The sequence below is a fragment of the Octopus bimaculoides genome, chromosome 19 (assembly GCF_046866305.1).
Source record: "Octopus bimaculoides isolate indiv1 chromosome 19, ASM4686630v1, whole genome shotgun sequence".
In the NCBI taxonomy this organism is placed as follows: domain Eukaryota; kingdom Metazoa; phylum Mollusca; class Cephalopoda; order Octopoda; family Octopodidae; genus Octopus; species Octopus bimaculoides.
In genome coordinates this window covers 24068765-24084562 of record NC_142946.1, presented here as the reverse complement: position 1 = coordinate 24084562, position 15798 = coordinate 24068765, and the positions used below count along the sequence as shown (strand labels likewise).

General features: G+C 37.0%; 1 protein-coding gene across 1 annotated transcript in view; it reads right to left on the bottom strand.

Moving 5' to 3' along the window:
- The window catches only part of LOC106884106 (uncharacterized), a 282261-nt gene that overhangs the window by 89529 nt on the left and 176934 nt on the right, over window positions 1-15798 (bottom strand). The window contains exons 5-6 of the mRNA XM_089366625.1: window positions 7037-7097; window positions 4263-4350 (exon numbers count right to left, since the gene is read on the bottom strand). Of these exons, the coding sequence (XP_089222751.1) occupies window positions 4263-4350; window positions 7037-7097 (149 nt within the window). The remainder of the gene's footprint in view (window positions 1-4262; window positions 4351-7036; window positions 7098-15798) is intronic.

The following is a 15798-nucleotide window of genomic DNA, read 5'->3' as shown; positions in this document are numbered from 1 at the left end:
CAAGAGATGTGGAACCAAGTAGACAATTACAGAAGGAAAGTTTCGTATGTGACAGATGCACTGGAGTAGTACATACTATGAGCACACTGGAAATAGATTCTCTTAAATGGCTTTGGATGGCTCACTCGTGATTGATAGCTTTTGTCACCTAGGATATGTAATTAGCAGGAATGTACAGGGTGTCCACAAAGTCTTGGTACATAGAGTAAATAAAATCATAACATAAACAATTAAATATAAGAAATAATAATTTCTTAAAGTATGTGTTAATCCCATGTACCCAGACTTTGTGGACACCCTGTATAATAGCTGCATGCTCTGAATGTATAATAGCTAGGTTAGAAAAAGTTCAGGGAGCTACTACTTTACAGTGAAGAGCATACTGTTTGATGCTTGTATTAGAACTGCAATACTGAACGGTAGTGAGACACATGCCTTGAACGCAGAGAACTTGAGAAGATTGAAAAGAAATGAAGCAAACATGCTCCACTGGATGTACAATATAAGTGTTCATGAATGGCAGTATAAATGTTCTGGGAAGAAAACTGGGCATAAGAGGAATCAGATATAGTTTGCAAGAAAGATGGAAGAGTTGACGTGGATGTGTGACGTGAACGACAAGCACAGTACAGCTGTATAAAAATGTGCTGCTCATTTAATGTGGATGAAACTTGAGAGAGAGAGAGAGAGAAGACATGGGATGAAGTGGTGAAGGCTGTTCTAGGAACCTCAAACCTCATGGAGGAGATGATAAAGGAACATGATGACTGGCAACATGTGATGCACAATAAAACCCACCCAATTTGGTGTAAATGAGTTTCTGGAAGTGCTGTGTATGTGTGTGCACAAGTGGATCCTTCACCTAATTTCCTTCTCAAGAAACCCCTACCACCCATTGTCTCTGTAACTTCAGCTTTTCTTTGATACCACTTATCTTCCTCACTATCTTGAACTGTTTCATTTGATGTCCATCATTCATTCTTAATACCGTCATTTTACACTAATCATCTCCTAACCCACCAAATTATTTCTCCTTCTCTACATCACACCATACATTTCTCACTTGTTCTATGCAGTATGCCTGCTTCTCTCCCTCTCTCCACATTCTTGCAACCTATCCAACCATTCATCACCTCTCTTCCTCTCTCATCCTTCCCTTGAGTACTATTCTGCTGCTCTTCATCACCCTATTTTTCTGCACAGACAGTCATCTTCTACACTCCTCTACCTCCCCAAATTCATATATAACATTAGTTACCCCACCCCTTATCTATCACTCACTACATCCATCCATCCCTCAACCCTACCTAGTCTCTACAGTTGCCACCTACTTTTCCCTACTTATCAAACAACACTTGTTCTTCATTCATTATATTCACCCCATCACCCATTCCTCATCTCTCACTCTTTTGCACAATTTTGCAAACTCTGCACATCCACAATCCTAGTTTTTCTGTTCACATTCACTTTTACTCACCTTGTACCTTGAGGGTCCACTCAGATACCTCATCACCACTATTTTTATCTATTTCCAGATCCACCCAATCACTCTTAAAACATGAGTAGCCATGTAGCTCCTCTACAGAAAGAAACCTGTTCTGCTCTGGCCTCTTCTCAGATACTTTGACTCATCATCTTCTAGAGTAAAGCCATTCCCTTCAGAACCTTCAGAGATCATAATTTTAGAAGTTGCATGGTAACTGGTTGCTGGTGGCATGAAAAAAAAACGCACATAATACAAGCAGTAAAGTGGTTGGTAACTAGGGAGGGTATCCAACTGTAGAAACCATGCTAAAGTAGACACTTGAGAATGATGCAGTCTTTGGATCTTCAGATCCTGTCAAATCATCAAACCCTAGCCAGCATGGAACATGGACATTAAATGATGATGATGATGATGATGATGATGATGATGATGATGATGATGGTGACTGGGATGACAACATAAACAAAAAAAATAGTTATTTCTTCTTTCAGTGACCTCTGTATTATTTCTTTCAGGTTAAAACAATTCAGATTTTCTAAGAGTATAAATTTTTTCTCTCCCTTTTTGAAGTTAATTGATCAGATCTTTTGCAACTCTATTAATATCGACTACATCTAATTATTGTTGACTTTCAATGTACATATAACAATCCTGTTTCCTATGTGGTTTTGTATAGAATAGAACTATATATCCTTTAAATATTGAATTTGGAGTCAACTCACTACACTGAAGAAACATCCAACTATTGTTATGAACCCAACAAAAACTCAAGTGAAGTCAAATCATAGACATTTAACATTCTCCTCTACACACCCTTAAAAATCTAGACAGGTTAATCTTTACCATCACAAACTCCCACATCACTCTCTCTCTCTCTCTGTAAAGGAACATAGACTGAGACCAAATACACTCAACCACTACATTGCTTACATATCTAACACAAAAGAACACAAATACACTATTCTGACAATTATTAACATCAGCAAAACTTTCAATTCTGTTCCCCACTATCCACTTATACAAAATGTGTCAATACCACTTTAAGGCAGAAACAAAAACACTGTTAGTAAACTGCTTTCAGACCACCATGCATATGTAGTGTACTTCCAAACCCTTTAATTTCTCAAATTGAGTAACACAGGGATCCACTCTCTCACTCAACTTTTTTCTCAACCAATACATCTACAGCCTTCCCATACCTTCATAAAACATACTGAAAACCTCATACACAGATGATACCATTCTCCCACTATTCTTCAAATACTGCTGCACAGTTACTTCAAACCTTATTTAAAACACATAGAATCCTGGCTCCATAGCAGCAGACTTTGAATTGTACCTCCTGCATCTACCACATTTACTATTTCTTCTCTTATCAGCAACACCAGGGAACATCAAATTCAACCAAGCATCATTCTCATAAACATACCACACATGCAGAACACAAAAATACATACCAGGCCTTTTGCCCAATTCTTTACATAGACACACAACTTCTTTACATAGTCACAATACACATAGATGACAAAGTTAAGAAAGCAATACAACATACTTTACAAGTACTACATTTGGCTAACAGAAAGCAATAACAATGGTGTATGTATCACTCTCTTTATGTTCCACATCCTTCTTTCTTTTCTGTGTATGTTTTAATTGATTTTGGTGGGCCAGGAGAGGGATTGTATACAAAACTTTAAGTGAAAAATAATCTTTCATCATCAACTTTTTCAGCATGCTCTGATTTTGTCATTCACAAACATATTTTAACACAAATCTCAAAATATGGTTTGTGGAACCATATATTGACATTAAATATTAAATAGAACAAATATTTTTTATAGAGATATTTATTCATAAAAACATTATACAACTTAATATTTTGAAAATGGAACTCTGAATATTTTTCATAGAACCCAGGGTTCCTCTTTAAGAAACCTGGCTCTTTCTTTCACAGAAAATAGGTAATACTTGGTTATTACCAATTGGATGTCATATTTATAAAAGTAGAACAGATTTGAGGTACTCACTTCTTTACTATTGAGAATATGAAAATCTTCAAATCTATTCAACAACAATAATTTTGAAACATGGTATAAATTTTTTTGTGATGAAAGGATCAAATTGATTTGACCTCAGAATATAAATGATATGAACTAATTTATTGTTGACCACATTTAAACTCAAAATACAAGGGGATGAAACTTAATTTTATGTTTTAACACTGCTGTCAATTAGTCACCTCTGACATCAAAAGTTAAATAACATCACTGTAATCATCATCATCATCATCATCATAGTTTAACGTCCGCTTTCCATGCTAGCATGGGTTGGACGATTTGACTGAGGACTGGCAAACCAGATGGCTGCACCAAGCTCTAATCTGATCTGACAGAGTTTCTACAGCTGGATGCCCTTCTTAACGCCAACCACTCCGAGGGTGTAGTGGGTGCTTTTACATGCCACCGGCACAAGGGCCAGTCAGGTGGTACTGGCAACGGCCACACTCAAATAGTGTTTTTTATGTGCCACCTGCACAGGAGCCAATCCAGGGGCACTGGCAACAACCTCGCTCAAATGTTTTTTCACGTGCCAGTAAGGCAACACTGGTAACTATCACGCTCAAATGGTGCTATTTACATGCCATTGGCACAGAACACAATATCAAAATTAGCCAATGATGGAAACTCTACCGCTAAGTAAATGATATAAAATATCGTCTTTGAGCATTTAATATCACTTAAAGGATAAGAATCTCAAGATTCTTACTGATACTTACCATTCAAACTTTTCAGTTTCTGTTGCTCGAACCACATTCATATATAAATTGAAAGTTATACAGCTCACCCATAACAATACTGTCCAGTCTGTAGTAAAATAGAATAAGATAATTGAATGAATGATAAATAATATGAAGTGAAAGAAGAAAAATAGCTGTTTTGGGAATTATAATGGTCTTTTATTCCCTAACTGATGCTGACTAAATACTAATTCCTTGTATCTAATTATATTTAAAATGCTTTTCAATACAATATATATTTTATATTCATAATTTAAGAGTGTCATAGAGAAATTAGATATAATCTAAAAATCATTTGATAACTAAGACCCTTTCCAATTTGTTCAATGTCAAAAAACGTGTGTGTGTGTGTGTTTATACATATAAACAGACATGGCTGTGTAGTAAGAGGTTTGCTTCCAAACCACATGATTCCAGGCTCAGTTTCATTATATGGCACCTTGGGTGAGTGTCTTCTACTATAGCCCCAGACTGATCAAAGCCTTGTGAGTGGATTTGGTAGATGGATAAAGGGGTGCCAATCACTTAATGCAGACTGAACTTGCAGAAGACGAAAAATGAAGGAAACCTAAGATAAGTGGTGAAGGTTGAAAGGACTAGGGTAACAGGCAATATATAGTTTCCAAAAATACCTGCCCAACTTGGCAAAACTAATTTCTCGAAGTCCTGTATGCATACATAAATATATGCACAACCAGGCCCTTTGCCAAATTTCCCCCACAAAGCACTGCAGCTTTTCATTCATGCTACTTATTTTTCTCACTACTCAAAACTATTTCACTAGATATCTATTCCTCATTTTTTAATACTGTCCTCTCCACCCACATTTTACATTGATCACCCTCCTGAGCTACCTAATTATCACCCCTTCTCCATCACCATACATCTCTCAATCTCCCATGCACTACACCTACCTCTTCCCCTATCCTTGCATACTATCCATTTCTTTCTCTCCTTTTCTTCCTAATATTTTCCTGTTGATTGTATCATCACCACTGTTCTGCTACTCTTCATCCCCAATGCCGTCGGTCACTACCCACCCATTATCCACCATTTACTACATCCATCCCTCAATTAAGCTCTACCTACTTTTTCCTCCTTCCCTACTTATCAACCATTCAACACTTGTTCTTCACTCACTATTTTCACTGCCTTACCCGATCCCCATCTCCCACTTTCATATACACTCTAGTGACCACCACCCACAATCCCAATTTTTCTGCCTCCATTCATTTCTATTCACCTCTTACCTTGTGGAGGTGTGTAGCTTAGTGGTTAGGGGTATTGGATTCATGATCATAAGATTGTGGTTTTGAATCTTTGACTGGGCGACTCATTGTGTTCTTGAGCAAAACACTTCATTTCATGTTACTCCAGTCTACTCAGCTGGCAAAAATGAGTAACTCTGAAATGGACTGGCATCCTGTCCAGGGGAGGAATATATATATATATATATATATATATACACCCCCTGAACTGGCTCTTGTGCGGGGCCGTCGTAGGATTCTCGAGCGAGATCGTTGCCGGTGCCCCCGGACTGGCTCATGTGCGGGTGACACATGAAATTTTTCGAGCGAGATTGTTGCCAGTGCCCCTGGACTGGCTCATGTGCGGGTGACACATGAAATGCACCATTTTGGGCGTGGCCGTTGCCAGTGCCGCCTGGCTGGCCTTCGTGGGATTTTCAATCAAGATCGTTGCCAGTGCTCCTGGACTGGCTCTTGTGCGGGTGACACATGAAATGCACCATTTTGAGCGTGACTGTTGCCAGGGCTGCCTGGCTGGCCTTCGTGGGATTTTCAAGCGAGATCGTTGCCAGTGCTCCTGGACTGGCTCTTGTGCGGGTGGCACATAAATTGCACCATTTTGAGCATGGTCGTTGCCAGTACCGCCTGACTGGCCTTCGTGTGGGTGACACGTAAAAGCACCCACTACACTCTCTGAGTGGTTGGCGTTAGAAAGGGCATCCAGCTGTAGAAACTCTGCCAAATCAGATTGGAGCATGGTGTAGCCACCTGGTTCACCAGTACTCAGTCAAATCGTCCAACCCATGCTATCATGGAAAGCGGACGTTAAACGAAGATGATGATGATGATGATATATATATATATGCAATGGAAACTGGGAAACTGACCCTTATTAGTCAGCTTGACTCAAGAAGGAAGGAAACTACCATATCTAAAGGGTCCACACAGATGCTTCACTACCGTTATTTTTATCTATTCTCTGCTCCACTCTGACTACCCTCCACTCTCTCTTCTAGAATGAGAGTAGCCATGTGGCTCCTCTACAGTAAGAAACATGTTCTGCTCTGGCCCTTCTCTCATACTTTAATTCCTCATCTCCAGTATAAGCCACCTCTCTTGGATTTTGTATTTTGCAAGCTGCATGGTGACCCCACTAGTGCTGATTGCCCATAAAAAGCATCCAGTATATATTGTAAAGTGGTTATCATTAGGAGGTGCATAGAGTCATACAATCCATGCAAAAGTAGGCAGCAGAGCATGATGCAGTCTTTGGAACTATCAAATCTTTTCTAACCATTCACCCCATGCATGCTAAATGATGATGATCATGATGCTGCTCATAATGATGATGACGGTGGTAGTAGTGGTGGTGACGATGATGATGATGATTGTGGTGGTGGTGATGAGGACGGTGATGATGATGCTGTTGCTGCTGCTGCTGATGATGATACATAAGATATACAAAACTTAAGTTTCCTTGCTTTATTAAAAAAGAAGAAATCTTACCAAAATATGTCAGCCAAAATCCTTGAAAATTACAAAGTGGTCCATCTGGATGCAAGCCACCCTGCAAATTAAAAAAACAGAAAATGCTATTTTACAAAACTTTAAAATTACTTTTTCTGTTTAATCTCTTTGAGGAAAGTTATGAAATGTATTGAGAAGTTGTTGACAGGAAAAATTAGATTATTGTATGTTGGGGGAAAAAATGGAAAAATAAAGAAATCTCTGAAATGCTATACAACATCAGGTATAAATTGGAGAAAACGAGAAAAAAAAAATCCATCCAAAAATAGATATTTTTAGATTTGGAATATTTATTTTTTTTAGAAAATTTGCTATATCAATTATAAATCCAGAAATATGCATTTTTACAATATACGTAAAAAAAATTTTACAATATAAATGATGATGATATTGACGATAATGATGACGATGATGATAAGAGAGAAAGAAATTATGATGATAATGGTATTGATGTGTATGGATCTTCTTTTTCTTTTTTTTTTTTTTTTGCAGCTCTAAATTTCTATTAGGTGGCAGTGTAAAATATCAGGATAAATCAGACGAAAGAAAAAAATTTCCCTATTTCTTCATTGTCAAACATGTTTTTAGTAGCAGAAAATAGAAGTGATGCCCCAGCATGGTAGAAACCATTGTAAACTGCAGATTTCATGTTTATTCTTAAAGATGAAAATGTAACATAATTAAATCAAGAAATATTGATTTCAAATTTTGGCACAAGGCCAGCAGTTTCAGGGGAAGAGATAGGTCAATTACATCAACCCCAGTATTCAACTGGTGCTGATTTTATCAACCCTGAAAAGGTGAAAGGCAAAGTCAACCTTAGCAGAATTTAAACTCACAGCATAAAGATGGACAGAATGCTGCTAAGCATTTTGCCAAGCATGCTAACGGTTCTGCCAGTTCACCACCTAGTAAATATATCAAGAAGTATTAAAATGAAGAAGTATTAGCTACTGCACTCTCCAGAAAAACAATGGACAGTTTATCTATACTATAATGGAGAAAGCTGCTTATTAATTAGGTATGTAACAGTTACGAAAGGAAAGCAATTGTTAAAGGCTTGACCATCTGGAAATCTTTTTATAAAATCATTTTCCAAGAAATTTCCTGTAATTTCAATTTCTGAAGCTTATTGAATATTTGACCTACAAGTTTTTCACAAATTTAAATATTTGCTACATTCACTGCAGAGTAGATTTTAATGTTTAATAAACTATATTATTCATTTGCAACAGTCTCTCACTCTCTCTTGCCTCTATTGACATTAAGGATAGTTTAATATATATTCATTTCAATGCTTTCATTTCAAGTTTTAATTTGCTATTTGCAAAACCCACAGTTTATTCTATATACATAATGTAAAAACAATATTTATTAAATGAATGAATGCTATTAGACAAAATAGCTGCATAACTTTGAGGTTTATATGAGACACAATTTCAAGAATATCAGTTTCCAGAGTTTGTTAAATGAATATTTTTGTTAAAATGAAAATTTTTAATATACCAGTATAATCTTACAAAAAAAAATTAAGGAGTGATTTTGTTGGTATGGCTGTTTGGAACACTATAAGCCTTACAATGATAACTATGTGATCATTGCTATTTCTAGCATGCTAACCAAAGTTAGATTACCTTAAAGTTTGTTTAAATTAGAGATCTATATTACAACTATGATAAATGACTGAAAGAAATATTTACTAAGCAAGTGAGATTTTTTATAAATTGAAGTTTTCAGGAAAATTTATTTCTGAACTTCTTTTTATTATTGAATATTTCAAGTTTACAACTTTAAATAATCAGTACAAGATAGTTTTTAATGAGTTTTTATAGGTTTGACACTCTGAAAATTTTTTATAAATTTCTCTGTTAATATATATATTGATAGAAAGGCAGTTTCAAAGCATATGTTATAACTTAATATCACAAATTTGAATATTCGTTGCCAAGCTTACACCCCAACACAGATTAGTAGTTAGCGACTTCGAGATCAAGGCAATATGGGTGCCCAGAAATAGACCGGCTTGGAGGAGAAAGGTATGGAAACTTAAAGACCCTGCAAATGGACAGAGACTTAGAGACAAGTTACTTGAAGCATTTGACGAAATAGAAGGGGATATAGCATCATACAACGTGGAAGACAACTGGAGATTTCTGCGGGACAACCTGTTGAGAGCCACAGGCCAGATCTGTGGCTGGTGTAAAGTCCCCTCTCAACCCAGAGTAACGTGGTGGTGGAACAAGGATGTAGACGGGGCTATTAGACAAAAGAAACAGGCTTGGAAGGACTGGAAGAACGGTGGTAGCAGGGAATTGTACCAATCTGCCAGAAGGGAAGCTAGGCGACAGGTTTATTTAGCCAGAGGGGAAGCAGATAAGAAAAGATTTGCCAATGTTCTGCACCGTGAGGACCAAAGACTCGAGGTATTTCGTGTTGCAAGACAGTGTAGGAGAGAGAATAGTGATGTTGTAGGAGAGAAATGTGTTCGCATGGATGATGGTACGCTTGCACTAAATGAGGCTGCAAAGAAAGAGGTGTGGAGATGCCACTACGATAGATTGCTTAATAAAGAGAATGAATGGGAGAAAGAGAGCCTGCCGTATGTCGACCCAACAGAGGGACCAGCTATCCGAGTTGACAGTACCAGGGTAGATAAAGCAATTAAGAGTATGAAGACAGGGAAAGCCCCTGGCCCATCAGGAATCACTGCAGAGATGCTCAAAATATCTGGCAGTGTTGGCTACAGCCTAGTTACCCGTATTACGAACCAGGTGATACACGAAGGAGTCATACCCAATGACTGGTGTAGCAGCACCATAGTAAACTGCTACAAAGGTAATGGTGACGCTTTAGATACTAATAATAACAGAGGCATCAAGCTGTTAGATCAGGTTATGAAAGTTACGGAGAGGGTCATAGCCCAACTAATTAGGGAGCGAATCAATTTAGATGAGATGCAGTTTGGGTTCGTGCCAGGTAAAAGCACCACTGATGCCATATTTCTAGTGAGACAGCTGCAGGAGAAATATCTAGCCAAGGATAAACCTCTGTACCTGGCCTTCGTTGACATGGAGAAAGCCTTTGACAGGGTCCCCCGATCCCTTATCTGGTGGTCAATGAGGAAACTTGGGATAGAAGAATGGTTAGTGAGAGCTGTGCGAGCCATGTACAGAGATGCTGTCAGTAAGGTGAGGGTTGGAAATGAGTACAGTAATGAATTCCGGGTAGAGGTAGGGGTCCACCAAGGTTCCGTCCTCAGCCCCTTCCTATTTATCATAGTCCTCCAGGCAATCACAGAGGAATTCAAGACAGGTTGCCCCTGGGAGCTCCTCTATGCTGATGACCTTGCACTAATTGCGCAGTCACTATCAGAACTAGAGGAGAAGTTTAAGGTGTGGAAGCAAGGACTAGAATCGAAGGGCCTTAGAGTCAACCTAGCAAAAACCAAAATCCTAATAAGTAGGAAGGTAGATAAAACACAAACCCCTTCAGGTAGATGGCCCTGCTCAGTATGCAGTAAAGGAGTAGGTAGTAACTCTATAAGATGTACCCGATGCAAGCTATGGACATATAAGAGGTGCAGCAATATCAAAGGCAGATTAACTACGAAGTTAGTTTTTGTATGTGGCAGATGTTCAGGTGCAATAAACACTGTAAACAAACAGGAAACAACTTCTATCTCATTCCAGGGAGAAAAACTAGAGGTAGTCGATAGCTTCCGCTATCTGGGTGACCAAGTTAGTAGTGGGGGGGGGGGCGCTGAAAGTGTAACTGCTAGAATAAGAATAGCCTGGGCCAAGTTTAGAGAGCTCTTACCTCTGCTGGCGACAAAGGGACTCTCACTCAGAGTAAAAGGCAGACTGTATGACGCATGTGTACAAACAGCCATGCTACATGGCAGTGAAACATGGGCTGTGACTGCTGAGGACATGCGTAAGCTCGCAAGGAATGAAGCCAGTATGCTCCGCTGGATGTGTAATGTAAATGTGCATACCCATCAGAGTGTAAGTATCTTGAGAGAAAAGCTGAACATAAGAAGCATCAGTAGTGGTGTGCAAGAGAGACGATTGCGCTGGTTTGGACATGTGGTGAGAATGAATGAGGATAGCTACGTGAAAAAGTGCCACTCCCTAACAGGAAGACCTGGGCTGAGGTGGTGAGGCAAGACCTTCGAACATTGGGCCTCACCGAGGCGATGACTACTGACCGAGACCTTTGCAAATGTGCTGTGCGTGAGAAGACCCGGCAAGCCAGGTGAGATCGTTGCCAGGGCCCCTGGACTGGCTCTTGTGCGGGTGGCACATAAGATGTACCATCTTGAGCGTGACCGTTGCCAGTACCGCTTGACTGGCCTTGTAGGGTTTTCGAGCGAGATCGTTGCCAGTGCCCCTGGACTGGCTCTTGTGCGGGTGGCACATAAAAGACACCATTTCGAGCGTGGCTGTTTTCGTGCGGGTGACACGTAAAAGCACCCACTACACTCTCTGAGTGGTTGGCGTTAGGAAGGGCATCCAGCTGTAGAAACTCTGCCAAATTAGATTGGAGCCTGGTGTTGCCATCCGGTTTCACCAGTCCTCAGTCAAATCGTCCAACCCATGCTAGCATGGAAAGCGGACGTTAAACGATGATGATGATGATGATGAAGCTTTATGTTCATTGGAGAACAGATTTTAACATTTGATAAACAATATCATTCTGGTGAAATTTTTCATTTTCATTTGCAATACAGTCTCTCACTCTCTTTCCCCCACCTCTAATTGTTTTCATTAATAATAATTTACTTAATATATATATTCATTACAATTTTTTCATTTCAAGTTTTATTTCGTTATTTCACATGAGGAAATCAGGTATTTTGTTGACTTAAATTTGCTGTGTAAATGCCCTCAGTTTACTGTTTATACATACTGGAAAAAAATTATATTGGACAACTTATTAAAAACTTACTGAAGCTTCGAACTCATGTGACTTATTTCCTCTCCTTCGTTATCTAAGAATTATCAAATGAATTTGCTGCTATGGCTAATTGATATGCTATAGGTGTTAAAATATCTCTATGTGATCGATGCTATTTTTTTGCACACTAAACATAGTTGGACTACCTTTATGTTTGTTTAAAAAAGAGAGATTATGACCAATAAAATAATGAAAGCAATATTTACCAAGCAAGTAAGCACTATTGTACAAAGAAATGATTCGACATAAAAATCATAAAAATTATTAGAATTAGAAATCAAATGTGAAAATATTATCAAGTGGCTAGCAGAAAACTGCCTGGAGGGTGGTCTTTCTGCTAGTATATTAAATGTTTGAAAGGACAGAACCTAATACTTATCTGAATAGTATTCTACATATGGACCATACTGTGAACTTTCTTTTTATCTAAACTGTCTATTTTATCTGCCTTTAGGTACAAGGTAAGCTACTGTAAGAAAATGCCTATCAAATTCATATTGCTCAAGTCATTTTAAAGCCTTGCATAATTCAATATACAAAATAAAGTATTATCCTGCAGCCAAACATATGAACTGAGATGATCACGTGTGGTACTGATATAGTATGGAAAGTAAAGTTTCTTATATAACTCTAACTACATTAGAGAATGAATTTTATGATGCATGAGGTGATTATTGTGATAAAGTGGCATGACCATCTCATTGATCTTGCTTCTGAAGAAAACCTACCTTACAGTTAAATCAGAAGAATCTTGTACATGTTAGTTATAGGTATGATAAATGAATCAGTCAAGCTCTCCATTGAGCTTTTACTAGTTTCAGCCAAGGGGCACAAATTGCAAATATGTTGCCAGCATCCCATACTGGGAACTGGCAACATATTTGCAATTCTCACATCATTTTATGTTTACAATTCTTACTAAAATAGGCAGCAAACCAGATAAGACTTTTCAAGAAAGAAAGAGAAGAATTATCATTTTTAATTAGAGAATGAAATTATTTTTAATTAGATAATGCAAAAAAAAAAAAAAAAATCACTTAACTCCTAAATATTCTTTTAATTGTTTAATGAGGTGAAGATGTAGGTGGCTATAATTTTTGCCTGCCCTGCATGTAATTGGTCTTCAAAGTAAAGTCTGTGAGGAAAACATAGAAGCGACAGAAAGGGAGGGTTTGTTGAGAGGGAAATGAGAGTAGGAAAGGCATATTCTTAAGCAGATGTGGTACACTGATTACTAGATATGGATGGGGCGGGGGATCAGATCTCAGGATACCAGGCCTCACAAATGATATGACAAAATATTGAAACAGCCATTTGTGATCTGTTGTATGTCAGTATTATCCAAATTTACCAAGAGATGTTAAAGTGACAAAGGGGGGGGGGGGGGGGAAATACCATGTCTTAAGACAAGTGGATAGAGAAAATGAATGAGAGAAACTTTGCTAATCATTGACATGCATTTTGTTTTGATGTGATCTAGAATGTTTGTATGTGTATGACAACTGCACTGCTCCAGTTATGTGATACTGTGTAGAAAACCAGTAAAAGATCTTGGATGACAAACTGTCTGACCCTGCAGAGAAAGTCTTGTCCTTGGGATGTAGGTTTGGCAATATTATAAATGTAAGAATATTGTAAGAGATATGCCAAAGATTGTGAGGGCCTAGCATTTGAAATGAATTTGAGGAATTTAGCTGAATCTTGTGTGAGATTCTCTTACATATATTACAAGTTTGTGTCATGGTGATGTTATAGAAAGCTAGGAAATAATTTCCCATTGAAAATGATGTTAGAGCAAAGATCATAAAAGTGTTGCATTGAAGATGGTTTTATCATTCATGAATATAGAAGGATGGAAATGAAGGTGAATATTATTTTACTTTATTGATGAAAAAGGCCTCTAGATTTGTAGATTTGACAAGAAGTATAGATGTATTCTTGGTGGACAGAATGCTACTTTCATTTACTTAGCATTTTATTGCAAAATCTAAAAAATATTTCTTTCTAAAACTGCCAATTTCCCTGTGTGCTTTTTCCTCCTCCTTATTCAACAGTTCTGGGAGAACATCGAATGTTTAAACCATTATATTTAATACATTGCAAATTCTACATTTATTTTCCTTCTAAGTTTCACAAACTTCAGAATATATAAGTGCTTATCAAATCACTCTCTTCCTTAGAGAAAGACCAAGGATTCAATAGAATACACTGAGCACTGTCAATAATTAATCAAACTAAATTTCTTATTTCATATTGAAAGAGATGAAAAGGAAATAAATCTATGTATAGCACACACATCAATAACGACTGAGTATTTACAGAACACTCAAGTTGTAACTCCCAATGCTCTTTTTGACAAGTTGTAGCTTTACAAAGAAATCAATAGATATACTTTACCTGACAAAAGACTTATAATTGAAAATTTTATATAAAAACTATGAAGACAAATTTGAAATAAAAAATCAAATTAAAAGTAAAATCACATTAATCTAAAATAGAATGATATATCAGATCTCCAAACTTTAAGACGTAAACAAAAACGAAAAGACTAATTATAAAACTCATAAGTAATTTTTTAGGAGAAATGAAAAAGCTCGGTGCTTCTCATGAGGTGGGTGGGTACCTTGGTAGTGGTGAAGGCATGAGGATTTAAATGGAAGATAACAAACTACCATGTTTAAGAAGACTAAAATGGTTTAAAACATTTTAATGTTGTCCAACACTATGGTAAAGAAGAAGTATACAGATGCAAATTCTATTTTGTATTTTCAAAAATAAAGATGGCAGTAGCAGGGTGGGGGAAGAGAATTTCTCTAATATTTTTCGATTGCATAGTATATGCCAGGTTGAGAGTCATTGCTAATCAGACATACAAGTTTAGTTTGATTTGGGAGGTGGGAGATATTTCAAAGAGGAAAATGCAATTTATTAAATAGCTCTACTGGGTATGAAATCAAATGACCTGACATGCAACTCGACTAGCAACAGTGATAGCCTTTGACAAGGAAACAATTTTATAGTCAACATTTCTTTAAGAATTACAGAAAATTGATCAGTGGTGTTTTAACACTAATGACAGTTGAAACCCAGAAAACAAGAACACAAGAACAAAACAAATGCAGGTGGTTTCTAGCAGTTTTCACTTAACATCGGAATTGAGAGATGATTAACTATCCAATCTGACCTTTTCTTCTAAATGTTATGTTTATTGCAACATTTTTCATATTTCAAGTTAACTTTCTATTTCTGCTGTTTTTTATTCATTTTAATTAATTTCTATTGCTTTGTAAATTTTTATGAAATCTTACATAACATTCATGAAAACGCTAATTTACACTGAAAATTATATAAAAGTATTAAACTTGAATTAGAATAAATTATGCAAGTCTTTGAGATGGAATTGCTTTTATCTTTTAGAGTTATGTTTCTAGCTAATTAACTAAAATAATTAAACACTTAACGCATAAATTGAGTGCAAAACATTTTCATAGATGAACTATTCTGATGATATTTTTCACATTACTAATGACTAAAAGTGCTAGGAAATACTTGGAATCTGAGTTGAAACCCTGAAAAAACTGTGGCATACTCAACAGCATAAAAATATCCATTAATTCTATTCTATGAAACACAATTGTATATTAATTATATAATTGATGTCTATAACATAATTTCCAAGTATTCATATATATATACCTTCACAATTCAAAACTGTTATTTTTTAAAAATTAGTTTATACATCACAATGGGTGAACAATAGGATTTTTGGCTACACATTCTCAGTG